Source organism: Orcinus orca, chromosome 14 (genome assembly GCF_937001465.1).
Source record: "Orcinus orca chromosome 14, mOrcOrc1.1, whole genome shotgun sequence".
Classification (NCBI taxonomy): Eukaryota; Metazoa; Chordata; class Mammalia; order Artiodactyla; family Delphinidae; genus Orcinus; species Orcinus orca.
In genome coordinates, this window is record NC_064572.1 from 60,094,678 (window position 1) to 60,110,586 (window position 15,909).

Below are 15,909 nucleotides of genomic sequence, written 5' to 3' on the forward strand. Positions count from 1 at the left end.
CAGAAAACTGGGTGGGGGACGCAGCAGGAGAGTCACAGGACAAGGACTGCAGTGGCTGGTGTCCTTGTGAAGAAATACCAGCCTTGCAGGTACTGAAAGAAATACAAATGAAAACCTCACGTGCTCTGCTCAGGGAAAAGAAAAGCTCAGGGCTTCCCTGGTGGCGCAGTGGTTAAGAGTCCGCCTGCCGATGCAGGGGACGTGGGTTCGTGCCCCGGTCCAGGAGGATCCCACAGGCCGCGGACCAGCTGGGCCCGTAAGCCATGGCCGCTGAGCCTGCGCGTCCGGAGCCTGTGCTCCGCAACGAGAGGCCGCAACAGTGAGAGGCCCGCGTACCGCAAAAAAAAAAAAAAAAGCTCGGCTACGGGGGCCTGAAGGGACCAATCCCAGGAGCAGGAAGAGTCAGGGCCTGAGCCAGGCCTTCCCTTTGGAGGGGTCTGTCAAAGAAGCCTGCTCTCCATCCCGCTGTCTGCCATACACATTTATACCCACGTCCCCACATGGGCTCGGATACCAAATCCAGATCAACAAAGAGTTAGCACCACAACCCCAGTGTTGATGGGGCATGGGAGGGGGAGGGGGAGCAAGAAGGCTCTTTCCACACACGGCGGGCGGGAGTGCAGAGGAGACAGCTTTTCTGGAAGGTCATCAAGAGTCCCAACAATGCACCGCTCTCCGCCTAGCAGTTTCGCTGAAGGGATGCTCACCTCAGTGCTATTTATGAGAGTAGACAAATTGGAAGCTTAAATACCAGCAAAGGGGGATTTGTTGTATAGATCACAGTAGATTCACGTGATGGAATATCATGTGGACAATAAAAACAACTTTTGTGAGCGTTCTCATGAAGGGAATGCTCATGAGATGATGTGAAGTGGGAAAAGCAATGTAATTTCTTATTTTAAAGGCAGAGCTTAGTTTAACGGGATGAAGCACTTCCCACGGGGGACCCCTGCCGTCAGGTGACTGCAGAGTGGGGGGCGGTCACAGAGAAGCTCAAACCTCCTTGGAACCAGTGTCTCCTGCAAAGCCCTAACTCCAAGCGCCTGTCAGCTAACATCTGCTTTCGGTCGCCCTCTCTTCCTGCCACCAGGCAGGGGTTACTCACAGCTCTGTGGCATTCTTGGGGATGCCCTTGGGCAAGGCCTGCAGGTGCTTGTTGCTGCATCGGACCACGGTGTCCAGGCAGGCGCACTCCTGGGGGCACTGCGGGCGGGGCAGGCAGCCCCCCTCCTCCTGGCCTGGGGAGGAAGGCGTGAAGCCACGTCAGCGAGGGGACAGGCCTCCTCAGGGCCTCCTGCAGCCAGGGCCCAGCTCCAGGGCACCTGCGGACAGTGGCCCCGCGCTGATACCACCTTGTGCACTAGTAAGTCTCCTCTCAGCTGCACCCTTCCCCCACCAGGGGCAAAGCCCCTTGGACCTGTTTTGAGCTTAAAATAGGTCTTGGATCCATCTCTTCCACCTCAGCTCTGAGGCGGACCCAGGCACTGCAGAGGAGGAGGATGGCACCCACACCATTTCTTGAGCACCTACTATGTGCCGGACACTGTATCAAACATAATCTCCTTAACGTATGTAAGGGGAGCAGCCATTACCCCTAGAGTGTGAGCATCACGGGGACAGAGACCTGCACCTCCTTCTCTGTTCACTGAAGGAGCCCAGCACGGAGAGCAGGGCCTGGCACACAGCAGCCTCCAAATTAGGTCAGTTGAATGAAGAAATGAAGGAACTTCTATCTTACTGAGATCTGGAGTGTTTAAACAGCTTGCTCGGGTCAGAAGGCTGATCAGAGGCAATTCAGGGTCTGTACCCAGGTCTGGCTGGCACACAGTCTGAGCCCCTTCTGTCCCACCATCTTTCACAGATTCAATAAATAGTACTAAGCGCCCTCTGTGTGCCTTCCTTCCTTCTGATTGGGTGTAGGAGGGGCAATAACGACACCACCATCGGAGTTGCTAGGAAGCAGGTGACAGGGACTGTCGGTTACGGAAGGCGTCTGTGTGGAGGTGCCACGTGAGAAGGATGAACTCACTGAATCCTCACAACATCTCTCTGTGGATGTGCTACTATCAGCCCATTTTAGAGAAAAGGAAACTACGGACAGAGTGATTAAGTAACTTGCCCAAGGTCCGCCAGCCTGGAAGAGGTCCCGCAGCCTGGAATCCAAGCCAGCTGCCTCCAGAGCCTGTTCTCTTGACCACTACGTCCTACTGCCTCTCGGCAGCAACACCTCAAAAATATTCCCATCCTTTCACTCCTAGGAAGTTATTCTAAGGGGAAAAACTGAGTGTATGTACAGAGAGTTATCTATCAGGATGTTCCTGGCAGCACGAGGCATAACAACAGAAGTTTGGAAGCACGTAAATGCCACGCGATGCCTCCAGACAAGGGACTGTCATATTGAGAAGGTACACGGGCAGTACTGCAAGACCCTACGTGTGTCATACGTGGGCACACGAACACTCAGCAAAGATCCAGGGGGCCACACATGGGGTGCTGACAGGAGTCATCTGGGGTGGGGAAGTAGAAAGAGGGACTCATCAATGAGCTTTTTATTCTCCTTCTGGATTGTCCGTTATTTGGGGTTTTGTTTTTAAGGAAATAAAGATGCCTCACTTTGTAAGAAGAAAAATAAAAAGAAACTGTTTCTTGGAAAAAAATAATGCTTTCAAAAAAAATACTTGATGGCATCAGAAAATGTCCAAAATACATAGTTCAGGTTTTTTTTTTAAAAAAAAAGAAACTATGATATAAAATATATATGTGAGAAGTATGGAGTTTTGTTTTGTTTATTTTAGAAGTTCGAAGCCAAACTGCTCTTAGAGAATCCATTGATTTTGTTTAGAAAAATGCCCTGTCATTCTTGGCGTGAAAGCTGAAGCTTCCCACCCAGCACCCCCCTCACTGGCTTGGACGGGCCTGAGAGCTGAACTGCCCCCTGGAAGCAGACTGGAGAGAGGACAGGAGGGGCTGAAGAAGGGGCGCCCAGGACTGGGCAAGATGCAACCTTGTTCTGTCACCTTCGGTAAAAATCTGCTTCCCACAGCTGCCTGTGTGAATGATGCTCTGGGGGCTGGGGTGGAGAATGGAGGGACGGGCGAGATTCTGCATGGGTAGGGAAAGAAAGAAGTGGCCACAGGAGAGAGATGGAGGATTCAGGGCAAAGAGGACATTGGCACAAGAAGTGACCCGCGTGTGGAGGAAGGGGTGCCCCCTTGACAGTGTCCTGTTGCACATTACAGACAGGCTGAATCCACTGTCTGGAGTGCTTAGGAATAACCAGGAGGTAGGTCTCTGGGTTAAACGTACTTACATAAAGAAATTACACTAAAATGTTGACTGTGATTTTCTCTGAGTGATGGGCTAATAGGTAACGTTTATTCCCGTCTTTTATCCATATTTTCCCATTTTTTAAACAATAAGCACATTATTGCTCTTATAATCACACGAAGAAGATCCCACCAGGCAGAGGCAGGCACAGGACTGAGTAGGTCTCCCTGCTCCTCGCCCCTCCCTGTCCACAGAGCCTCCCCTCCCCAGGGGACCCCTCCTCTCTGGGGCATGACCTCTCCCCATCCCCCTGCCACCCAGGGGGCCCATGAGTTACCTTCCTCACACCTGAAGTCGGGGACAGCCACGTCCTGCAGGGGAATCTGCCGCAAGAAATCCGGGTTCTGGCATCGCGGGTTCCCCGTCACGATCTTCCTCCGGCGCAGCCAGTCGCCCAGCCAAGCCAGCTGGCAGTTGCAGTTGAAAGGGTTGGCCAGAAGGTTTCTGGAAGAGGCGGGCGGTATGACCACGAAGACACTCACCAGACTCAGCTGTCCCAGCAAAGCCGGCTCCTGCTCGCCACGTGCTGGCCACACAGCCACCCAACGCTCCCGGACGACCAACCCGCCAAGAGGCAACATTCTAACGTGCAAGGACCCAAACACCCTGAGTCTTTTAAAGTGACCACCGGAGAAGGCCGTGTCCTAAGGTGGTGGATGGGCAGGGCTCCGGGGTTCAGTTCGGATGGCTGGTGCCCAAGCCCCAGGCCCGCCTGCCCTCTGGGGTGCACTTACAGCGTGGAGAGGGCCTGCAGGGTGTCGAAGGCCCCAGGGGAGATGGTGGCGATCTGGTTGTCATAGAGCGAGAGGAGGCGGACGCTGCGCAGCCCCGTGAAGCTGTCATTGTGGATGCAGCTGATGCGGTTGTTCCTCAGCATCCTGGGAGCCGGGAGAGGAGGGGAGAGTCCGTGCCGTGCCCTGCGGCCATCTGCCTGCCCTGGCTTTGGCCGCCAGCGGCCAGTTCACAAGTTCTCCTCTGGGGGCACTGAGCCACGGAGAGGGGAGCCACAGCGCCAGGATTCTACACACCTGGGCTCCCCTCCAGGCTTTCCCTGCCTCTGAATTGACGGCCTCTCCATCCTGCCCACACAGCCCCCATGCCGAAGACCCATCACCCTCACCCCCTGGGTGCCCAGAGCCTCCCCAACCTCGGGCCACACTCCATATCAACACCTGAGACTTTCGTTAAACTTAAACCCGGCCATGTCGCTCTCCAGCCTAAAGCCCGTAGCAGCCTCTAAACTGTCCACAAAATCATGTTTAAACTCTTTACTGTGACATGTGAGCGCCTGCCCAACCCAGCCCCAGAGCAGCACCTGCCCGACTCCCCAGGGATGGACACACCCTCCACTCCTCTGTCCTTCAGGCCTGCTGTCCAGGCCTACATCCCCACACCTTTCCCAGGCTGGATCTCCTTCTAGAATGACTTTCTTCCTCATTTATAGCTGCCAAAGTCTCTGTTCATCCTCAAACATCTGGCTCAATTCCTTTCCCCAAGCAAAAACAAAAACGAAGCCTGACACAGAATAGGCAATTCACAAAAGAAATTAAAATGAGTGAACTAGGTGAGGGAGATTAAAAGGTACAAACTTCCATTACAGGATAAATGAGTCACAGCATGAGGTGCACAGAAATAAATAAACAAATAGCTTATGAACATTCACTGAAAAATGTTCAAATCAAGGACATTTAAGTGATAGTGAATCTTTGCCTGCCAAATTACAAAATAATTAAAAATAAATAATAACAGTAAAGCCCAGGGTTGGCAGGAGGGTGGGAGGACGGGCACTTTCATGCACAGCTGGCAGGAAAACGACTTGGGACCTGCCCAGAGTGCACCTGGTGAGATGTGCCAAAACCCCTGAAAGGGCCCTTCGTGCTTTGACCCCGCAGGTCTACCCTTAGGGATTTATCTTCAAGGTAATAACCCCAGATGAGCACAGAATTTCATCACAAAGATATTAATCACAGCATTGCTTGTAATAAAATTAGAAACAGCCTAAATCTCTAATAATTATCTAATATATAATCTTTCAAAATGATGTTGTAAAAGGAATCGTAAGGATACGTAAAGACACTCACATTCTGTTTAAAGAAAAAACAGATTACTAAATAAAATGTATTCTAGGATTCCATTAAAATATATCTGTGTGTTTGCATGCATGTATGTGGGTGTACGTGTGTGTGCGCGTGTGTGTGTGCGTGTGTGTGTAACTGGAAGGATAGTTGTCTATATCAACAATTAACTGTGGTCAGTGGAGGGGTTACAGGCATTCCTTTTCCTGTGTCCTCACCATCCTTCACGTGCTCCTGCAGGCCCACGGCACCCTCCTTCAAAGAATACTAGGCATGTATAAAAAAGAATGAGGCAGCCCTCTATGAAGAACCTGCCACACTATCTTTACAAGTGAAAAAAAAGCAAGCTGCAAAACACAGTGCATAATAAATCCCCTTGTGTAAAACAGAAAAACAAAACCCCACAGGGAATGCCTCCATGCATTCATTTCCCTTACACAAATGCCATGGCACGTGCTCAGAAAATACATCTATAGCCTTACTGCGGGCTGGGATTTAAATCCAGGCTGGTGGCTTCTAGAGGTGATGTCCACAGTGTAGCCACTAGCCACACGTGGCTGTTTATACTTAATTAAAATGAAACGAAATTCAAAAGTCAGTGCCTCCGTAGCACTGGCCACATTTCAAGTGCTCCATGGCCGCATGTGGCTACCAGATTGGTCAGTGCGGATGTGGGATGTTTCTGTCCCTGTGGTGAGTCTGACGGGACAGCACTGTCTATCGGACGCTCTAAAGGTCTACATGATCATCTGAAGAGCTAGTGCTGCCTGGACAGAGACAGGGGCTCCCTTCAGCGTTCACAGAGGGGTGGATGACCCCAGGATCCCACTCAGTCCTGACGTCTGGAGAGCTCTGCCTGGGCTCTGAGTCATGAGGTCTTAGAATCCCAGGGATGGTGGGAATCCCTCTTCCCCCACCTACACCCACTTGAGTCACCTCTGCAAGGTCCCTGCCACTGTAGCACCAGCCACTCCTGAACTGAAAACACGTGCTATGCTCTTGCAGCCTGACCACGGGGCGATGAGAGGGGACCTCCGGAAGGGCCCACCTCCCCATCCCTTCACCCGCCATCGAGCCCCCACCCTGGGGAACCAGAAGGCAGCCCTCGTCACAGTGACCAACATCTGATGACTGCAGCCAGGGTCCTCAGCCGCGGCCCCCTCAACTCCTGCAAGCTGGGGCCAGGGAAGGAGACTCCCACCCTCGCTCTTCCCTTCCCTTTAACGCAGACGCCCACGCTCTGGCTTGGCTTCTGCCCACCCTGCTCCCCGGCCACACACTCACAGCGTCCTCAGGCCGTCCAGGCCCCGGAACATGCCGCTCCGGATGGACTCCAGCTGGTTGGCGGTCAGGTGCAGCTCGCTCACTGAGGCTGCGCCCTCGAAGGCCCCGTCTTCAATCTCCGACACCTTGTTGTTGCTCAGATTGCTGGGAGAGGATTATGGAGTTCAGGACCCTTTTCCTGCACCCAGCTCCCACGCACGGGAGCCCTGTCCCCGACAGGAGCTACCCCACACCCAGAATTTCCCCTTCCCATCCTGACCGGCGTCCTGACTGCACCTTCCCGCCAACGGGGAACTCACATTTTCTTCAGATGGGTGAGTTTTTTAAACATCCCGGTGGCCTCCAGGATGGAAATCTCATTGTTGTTTAATCGTCTGTAAGAAGCAACGAAGGGAACTTTTACATCCATAAATGACAGACGTTAAAGTATCTTCCAAACTGAGACCATTTGGGACTCAAACAAAGGGGACTCCCAGAAGAATTTCTCTGGTGAGATGAATTGATCCTATTTCAGAAAAGGCTGGACCAAGAGCTGGGGGGTGAATGGGGATATTTTAACATGAAAAATGCCATGAACTTTACATACATAAATGACAGGCATGTGTAGGTATCTGTGCACATGCATATATATACGTGCACAAATTTATATTTTTAGAGAAAGAAGAAAAATAAAAGAATGGCTTAGGCTACAACTTTAGCTGATGGAATCAGGTCCCCACAAAGAAAGCAAAAGCATGATTGAGAGAATCCGCCCTGGTTCAGGCTGGCGACCTGCCCCGCGGGCCAGGGACTGCCTCAGCAGGGCATGTGGGACTGGGAGTGAGAAGCAGAGGGACCACTTCCTGCTGGACCCAGCAGCTGGCATGCTCCCGGGGTGGGGTCTCCAGTGGTCCCCAAATAGGGCTGCGACAGAGGAAAACACGGAGGAGGGGCGGGAGGGTCCGTGGGAGCTGGGGGCAGGTGAGGGTGTGGTGCGGCTGGGGGCTCTCACAGCTCGGCCGTGGCCTGGGGGATGCGCTCAGGGATCTTGGTGAGCTTCAGGCCGGAGCACTCCACCATGCTGGCCTCGCAGCGGCACTTGTGGGGACAGACCACGTCGCTGTTGCACTCACTGTTCAGCTGGTAATCCTCTGTGCCTGTGGTGAGAGGGTGGGGGCCAGGGGCGGAGGAGTTCCAAGCAGCCCTGCCCAGCCCAGAGTCTCCCGGGCCCCCCTGGCCTCCCACTGCCACCGTCCCACCCAGGCCGGCCTTGGTCCCCCCTCTTACCTGGAATGAAGTACTGTTCTTTGGCTGAGGAGAGAAGCAGAAACGCTACAATGCTGGGATTGTCCAGACCATGCAGGAACAGCCCAGGCCTCGGCCCTGCTGCCCAGCGGAAGCCGCCCCAGGAACCAGGCTCGGGTCACAAACCAGGGCCCCGGCGCCCACCCACCCAGCCCCTGTGTGAAGGTCTTGCTACGACCAGGCTGCAGGGGACAGCACCACACCCAAGGAAACCTCTTCCAGGGAGCACCGAAACCACGGGAACGTTCACACACAACGGCACAGGTGAGGATGGACCAGGATCCGGGCTCGGAAGCCGACCCACACTCTCCCCAGCCAGTTGCCGTTTCTGCTGCCCCAGAGCCTGGAGGAGGCAACCATCTCTCTGAGGAGGGTTCCCAGGCCTCCTGAGTGTCTTAAAAAGCTTGAAAGAGAACTGTCCTGGGAGGAGAGGGACCTGGGTCCTTGCCCGTCCTCTCCGGGGTATCTTCGGCAAGCTCCACCACCTTCCCAGGCCTCAGTAAAACAAGGGGTGGGAAACTGTAGCTCCAAGTCTACACTGGGGGCCCGCACCCTCCAGCGTGGGTCCAGAGTGGTCCAGCGCACGCTTGTTGGGACCATCCAGGAACATCACAGGGTCCCTGAGCAGACTGAAGGCGGGCGGGTGGGCGGGCAGGCGGGCAGCTACCTGAGCACCGGAACTTCTTGCTCTTGATCTGCCCGATGCGCTTGTTGGCAAGACGCCGGGGGCTGGCGCAGCGGGCCCCGCTGGTCTCGATGGGGTTGGTGCGCAGGAAGTCCGCCAGCCACTTGAGGTTACAGTCGCAGATGAAAGGGTTCTGGGCCAGATGCCTGTCCAAAGGGGGCGGATGGGAGATCAGAGACAGAGCTGCACCGTTGTGCTCACCACCACCTGGACGGGGCCTCACTGCTTGCTCGTGGCCAGAGCCCACCGGGCCCTGGGGAGAAATGTGCCACCTGGGGACAGCACCTGGTGGTGCCCACCACCTGTGGACAAGTCTTACCAGAGCCTGGCAGTGGGGATGGAACTCCACAGCCTGGAGCTTCCAGCTGTCCCTTCAAGTCTCACTCTGTCCCGTCTCCTTCTACTCACCTGTCCCTCCCTCGGCCCTGTGACAAACAGGAGTGGAGGCAGAAGCAACCCAGAGACCGGCCAGGGCACCCCCGTCCTTCCAAGGGCGAGGTGATGGAATGGACATTAGAGCCCAAGACCTCAGCATCCAGCGGCCTTTGGACCCCGCCGGTGCCATGAGTCCTGGACTGTCCCCTCCCTGTGGCTTTGGGCGGCAGCAGCCTCTTTCCCACAGCCTCTGTCATGAAGGGGCTGGGGCCAGGGTGGCAAGGCTGGGCCTGCAGCTGGGGTAGGAGGTCTCAAAGTGCCTGCTCCAGCCCCTCAGCTTTCCATGGAATCTCCGTTCCTACCCCGGGCCATAGGGGCTGCCCCCTCTTGACCATTTTACAGGCCGTCTCTTGACACAGGGAAACTCAGAAAGCATTACTGCGTAGCTGCTTATTGGGGAACCACTCATATCTTCTTGCTGGCTCCCTGTGTTACCCACAGGATAAGTGTGGGGCGGGGGCAGCTGACAGGTGATACTAGCCGAGGGAACCCGGGTCACTGTAAGTGACCACAGGGCTGTCTTTCCCATTGGCCCTGACTGCCCTGCAGGCTCAGACCAGCCACATCTGAACCACCTAGCAGCCGGCTTGCCCACCTGTGTCTGGGCCAAAGCGGCACTGAGTGCCCTGCTTTCTACACCAAGACAGCCAGGGAAAAGAATCCAGCACCTGTCCTGAGTACTGTTCCCAAAAGCCAATGCTTCTGCATGGGGCCAGCTCAGAGGACTCGCCATGCCACGGCTACTCTTCCTCTATCTAATGCCATTAATTCAAGTCATCTACATATTGGCCGCAGCCCAGGCTCCTGCTAGGGCCACACGGCTCTCTCCAAGCAGAGGCACGAGCCCTTGCCCAGAGTCTGTGCTCAGCTCAGCTCAGACCTTGGCCACTCTCTCTCCATCCATCCCCTCCTGGGCTCCGCCCTCTGGCCACTGGTCAGTATGCTTGGTGACAGCTTTCCCTGCCCAGCTGTCCTTGCCACTCCCCTTTGCAGCACCCGCCCCACTTTCCTGCCTGAGTCCTGGCTCCTCTCAGCTCCACCAGGTGGGCCAGGCCCCTCCCACCCCTTCTGCATCCCGTTGGATGTTTTGTTTCCCCGATTTAAACTGCCAATTTGCACAGCGACGATGTGCGTGCTGACTCCCCAGGGCAGAGTTCGTAGCTAATCTAAAGTAACCCAGGATTCAGGGATTGCTCTGGGATCCTTCCACCCGCCCCATCCACATCTATTTGTGCCTTAGGACACAGCCTCTGCCTGAACGAATTGCTTCCCTCTATCACAATCTTGGCAGAAAACTCTGTTTAAAATCAACTCAATTACGTTGTTCAGGCACGTATTAAAATGTCCAAGGGGTGCAGAGTAGAATACATCCTTTTTAAGAACAGGCTATTTTTGTCAAAAGCAACCTACAAAACTTGAATCACCCACCGAGGCAACTGGCTTCTGTATAAACTTAAGTATCTGACATAAAGTAGAATTTTTAGAAGGTGTAAAGAGCGGGGAACTGGGGAGAGAAAATGCTCAGGAGGAAGAAAAAAATCTGCTTGGGAAAAGATAATTATGTTAAAGGCACACCCAGAAAGAGGCTGCACATGTGGCCAGACAATTATCTCCATGCACATTTCTGATAGTGGAAGGTAGAAGGGGAGACCGATTCCCAGTCTCTTTCTTGGATTAAGCATTAAGAAGTCACAACTAAAAATCTTTTGGGCAGATACTCAACATCATTAGTCAAATTAAACCCACAATGAGCTACCACTTCAAACCCACTAGGATGGCTGTAATCATAAAGAAAACCGATACCAAGTGTGGGCAAGGATGTAGAGAAATTGGAACCTTCATAACATTGCTGGCGGGGATGTAAAATGTAGAGCCACTTTGGAAAACAGTGGCGGTTTCTTAAAAGGTTAAACATAAATTTCCCATGTGACCCAGAAATTCCAAGAGAAATGAAACGCTTTGTCCTCACAAAGATGTGTAAGAAAATGTTCACAGCAGCATTATTCATAATGGTCCCAAAGTGGGAATGATCCAAATGTCCAACAGTGAGGAGGGATAAACAAAATGTGCGTGCAATGGAAAACTGTTTGGCAATAAAAAGGAACAAATACTGTTATTGGGTTGGCCAAAAAGTGCCTTCGGTTTTTAAGTAAAAATAAAAGACACATTTTTCATTTTCACCAAGAACTTTATTAAACAATGTATTCACCCTTTTGTTCCACTATCTTCTGCCATTTTTCAGGCAACTTCGTAATTCCATCTTCCCAAAAGTTTTTATCTTTTTGAGCAAAAAACTGTTCCAGGTGCTTTTTACAATCTTCCAGGGAATTGAAATTTTCTCCATTAAGAGAATTTTGTAAAGACTGAAATAAATGAAAATCCAAAGGTGGATGAATCAGAACTACCCAGCCAAGCTGTAACAGTTTTTGCCTGGTCATCAAAGAAACATGCGTTCTTGTGTTATCCTGATGAAAGACTATGCGTTTTCTGTTGACTAATTCTGGACGCTTTTTGTTGAGTACCACTTTCACTTGGTCTAATTGGGAGCAGTACTTGTTGGAATTAATCGTTTGGTTTTCCGGAAGGAGCTCATAATAGAGGACTCCCTTCCAATCCCACCATATACACAACATCACCTTCTTTGGATGAAGACCAGCCTTTGTTGTGGTAGGTGGTGGTTCATTTCGCTTGCCCCATGATATCTTCTGTTCCATATTGTTGTACAGTATCCACTTTTCATTGCCCGTCACAATTTGTTTTAAAAACGGAACGTTTTCATTACATTTCAGTAGAGAATCGCATGCGAAAATATGGTCAAGAAGGTTTTTTTCTCTTAACTTATGTGGAACCCAAACATCAAAGCAATTAACATAACCAAGCTGGTGCAAATGATTTTCAACGCTTGATTTGGACATTTTGAGTATGTTGGCTATCTTCCTCGCGGTATAACGTTGATTGTTCTCAATTATTGTTTCAATTTGATCGCTATAAACTTCAACCGGTCTACCCAACCGTGGAGCATTGTCCAGCAAGAAATCTCCAGCACAAAATTCCGCAAACCACTTTTGACACATTCGATCAGTCACAGCACCTTCTCCATACACTGCACAAATCTTTTTGTGTGTTTCAGTTGCTTTTTTTACTTTCTTGAAATAATGAAGCACAGTATGCCAAAAATGTTGTTTTTGTTCTTCCATCTTCAATATTGAAATGGCTACACAAAAATTCACCAATTTTGATAAGTTTTTTGAAAAATGCACGCTGATATGACAGCTGTCACAATACAGTCTAACAAAATTGTTTCGAATGAAGTTAAAGACAACTAAGTGCTACTAGAGCCATCTTATGGAAAACACCGAACGCACCTTTCGGTCAACCCAATACATACTTGCAATATGAAGGAATCTCGAAAACATTATGCTAAGCAAAAGAAGTCAGTCACAAAAGATATATCACATAAGTCCATTTTTATGGACTATCTAGAAAAGGCAAATCTATAGAGACAGAAATTAGATTAGTGCTTGCCTGGGGTTAGGCTGGAAATAGGAACTGATTGCAAATGGGCACAAGGGATTTTGGGGGGTAATGGAAGACGTTCTAAAATTGAATTGTAGTGATAGTTGAACAACTGTAAATTTACTAAAAATCACTGAATTGTACACTCAGAACAGGTGAATTTTATGGTATGTAAGTTATACCTCATTCAAGCTTTAAAAAAAAATTTTTTTTTAATCTCTTGGGGCAAGTAAAACTACAAAATCAATACTGTGACACATGGCACTCAGCCACAGATCTTGGAGCTATAAACAAATCAAGCAAGATTTTGTAAGTTGAAATCCGCTCAGTTCTGACATAAGACTCGGCCAAGGGTTTAACTATCTGAGGCTGTAATAACAATATCTGATTGTACCTTGGATTTGCTTTTTTTTTTTTTTTTTTTTTGCGGTACGCGGGCCTCTCACTGTTGTGGCCTCTCCCGTTGCGGAGCACAGGCTCTGGACACGCAGGCTCAGTGGCCATGGCTCATGGGCCCAGCCGCTCCGCGGCATGTGGGATCTTCCCGGACCGAGGCACGGACCCACGTCCCCTGCATCGGCAGGCGGACTCTCAACCACTGAACCACCAGGGAAGCCCGGATTTGCATTTTTTAAAATTCTTGTTCTAAATTGTACTTCAGTTGTCAATATATAAGAGTTGTTCACGAAGTTCAGTCTTGCTTTACAGCCTTAACAATGAGGTCAATTCTTAGGGTAAAAGCACAATTTAGGGGCAAGTTAACTAATTTCTCAGCGCCAGTGAAGAGATGCCTGAGACCAAATCCCTGCTCTACTAGATGCTATGTGACCTAGGGTGAGTCTGCCTCTGCTTCAGTTTCCTTATAAGTAAGGCAAGGATGAGAAAACCTTCATTCATAGGTCATTGTAAGTATTAAGTAAGATAATACACGCAAAGAACAGTGTCCTGGCCTTCAGTAATAAACCGCGGTGACTATCGCTATTATCAGTATTACTACTATTACCATCTCTCCTATGGGAAACCTTCCTGTTCTAACACTCTGCTCCAGCTTTGTGCCCTACTACTGCCTTGGTGGAAGTGGCCAAGATCTCAGGGATGGTACCTAGGAGGGCAGAAGCACTCCTGAAATCCAGCCAGGTAAATGGACACAGACAGAGCCGCCCCTGGTGAGCACAATCCATTTGATGTACTAGCTCCCCTTCCACCCTGAAAGCGAGACAGCTCCTCACATGAGATGCTCAGCCCCATTCCCCATCCCCAAGGCTTTCCTGCATGTGTGTCCCCGGCCCTGAAATCTCCTTAGTGCATTTCTCTCAGATGTTCTGCCAGCTTCGTGAAATAATCCACCTTTCCAATGTCTCCCTGTGACATCTCATTTCACATACTTGGCAAGATTTCCCCGTGGTGCTCCCTCCCCCTCTCCCTGGCTATAAGTAAATTAATTAGCAGTAGTGGGCTGCCGGCGGGTATGTGGGCTCTAATGAGTTTGTCTTCATGGCTGACATCCCTGCTGACGTGCAGGGTCCCAAGGGAGCAGGAGCTGTGCCTTCTACTCGATCTGTTTCACACTCATCCCAGCACTCGTGCAGATCTCAGCTGACAGAGGGCACTGCACAGCGGGTAAACAGTGGCAGGGCTGGCAACGCCAACAATGGCCACGGTAATATTAATAATAAATACCCATCAGGCACGCACCACAGGACCCACGGGTCAGCACGCTGAGTCACACTGCAGGCTCAGAACTAAAGATGTGGAATGTAGTGCCTGAGTTTAACCAAATAGTAGAAGAGAAGTTTCCCTATACAGAAGCCTTCCAGCTAAAAAATAAGGACTCCTTTAAAGCGTAACCGCAACAGCATTATCAAATGAAGAAGGAATGTTAGAATTCACATATCACCATTTCAGGATCCCTAATGAACAAGCGGGCCTAGGCATTGAAATCAATGACTGTGTTTATTACAAAAAAAAAAAAAAAAACAGGTATCTTGAGCCTCCTGTTGAAAGTACACAATACTATGAAGTCATCTTGCCAGAAAAAGAAAAAATACCTGAACCTGACCCAAGCTCCTAGATGAAATTTTCTATCTGCAAGACCTAGAGAGAACAGAGGAACATGTGAAACTACACCACAGGGGATGCAATAAGCAAATCCAGACTGTGGGGAGCTCTATGGATCCAGTAAAGCAGTGTCTTCAGCAAATAACGTGCAAGGAAAATGGAAATGGAGACCACACCCACAGATTAAAAACTTAAGTAACACATCAACCAGTATCTGCCAATTGTACTGCATAGGCATTTACTTATTTCTTTGTTTATCTATCTATTTATTTATGAGGGAGGGGATTTTAAAATGCTTTTAATTTTTAAAAAAATTTTAATGCACAGAAATCTCTTGCATTCCTATACACTAACGATGAAAAGTCTGAAAGAGAAATTAAGGAAACAATCCCATTTACCATTGCAACAGAAAGAATAAAATGCCTAGGAATAAACCTTCCTGGAATTGTTGCTCTTCTAATTTTTAATTTATAATCAGCATTGCTGTCACTGTATTTCGTTTAAGACATTATCAACTGCAAGATGCACTATTATTTTATGTATTATCAAGAAAGAACAAAGTGCTGCCCATTAAACATGCCATCAATTGTCACATGCATCCCAATTCCACATTCCTATGAAGAAGGTGATATCCACATTTTATGAATGAGTAAACTGAGCCCCAGAGAAGCTAATTAACTTGCCCAGGGCCACGCAGCCAATAAGGATCATAGCTGGAATCTGAACCCAGGTTTGTCTAACCCAGAATCTGTCCTCTACCAGAGGCCATACCTGGTGAGCCAAAGGCACAGGCCAAGACTGCTGCCTGTACCTGGAGGCTGTTACCTCCCCTAGGTCCACCTGCTGGGGTGGGCGGAGGGGGAGGGCAAGAGGGCACTCACAAGGTCTGGATGGCCCGCAGGGAGGTGAAGGTGCCCTTGGCGAGACTCTGGATCTTGTTGTCATACAGGGAGAGCAGTGAGAGGTTCTGCAGGTCCTGGAAGGTGTTGGGCCGGATGCAGTTGATTTTGTTGGCATTCAGGAGCCTGTGGGCAGAGCCAGGGCCAGGTGGTGAGGGGAGAGGCACAGAATTGGACTCATCATGTCCTGGGCACCTTCCTAGGTGCCAAGCACGCGTTATGTCAGGGAGGAGCCCACGGAAGCAGGTGCAGGGGATCTGGCCCTCTGGGTGTCCACTCCACGCAGAGGAGCTCCGGCTGCCTTCTCTGTGCACAGGGACCATTTAGTCCCCCATGCTTCTCTCTT

The 15,909-nt window shown here is 50.5% G+C and overlaps 1 protein-coding gene across 1 annotated transcript in view; it reads right to left on the reverse strand.

The window, feature by feature from the left end:
• The window catches only part of SLIT1 (slit guidance ligand 1), a 173,542-nt gene that overhangs the window by 33,305 nt on the left and 124,328 nt on the right, over positions 1-15,909 (reverse strand). The window contains exons 13-21 of the mRNA XM_049697446.1: positions 15,546-15,689; positions 8,638-8,801; positions 7,953-7,976; positions 7,678-7,822; positions 6,986-7,060; positions 6,687-6,830; positions 4,062-4,205; positions 3,605-3,771; positions 1,106-1,238 (exon numbers count right to left, since the gene is read on the reverse strand). Coding sequence (XP_049553403.1) covers positions 1,106-1,238; positions 3,605-3,771; positions 4,062-4,205; positions 6,687-6,830; positions 6,986-7,060; positions 7,678-7,822; positions 7,953-7,976; positions 8,638-8,801; positions 15,546-15,689 — 1,140 coding nt within the window. The remainder of the gene's footprint in view (positions 1-1,105; positions 1,239-3,604; positions 3,772-4,061; positions 4,206-6,686; positions 6,831-6,985; positions 7,061-7,677; positions 7,823-7,952; positions 7,977-8,637; positions 8,802-15,545; positions 15,690-15,909) is intronic.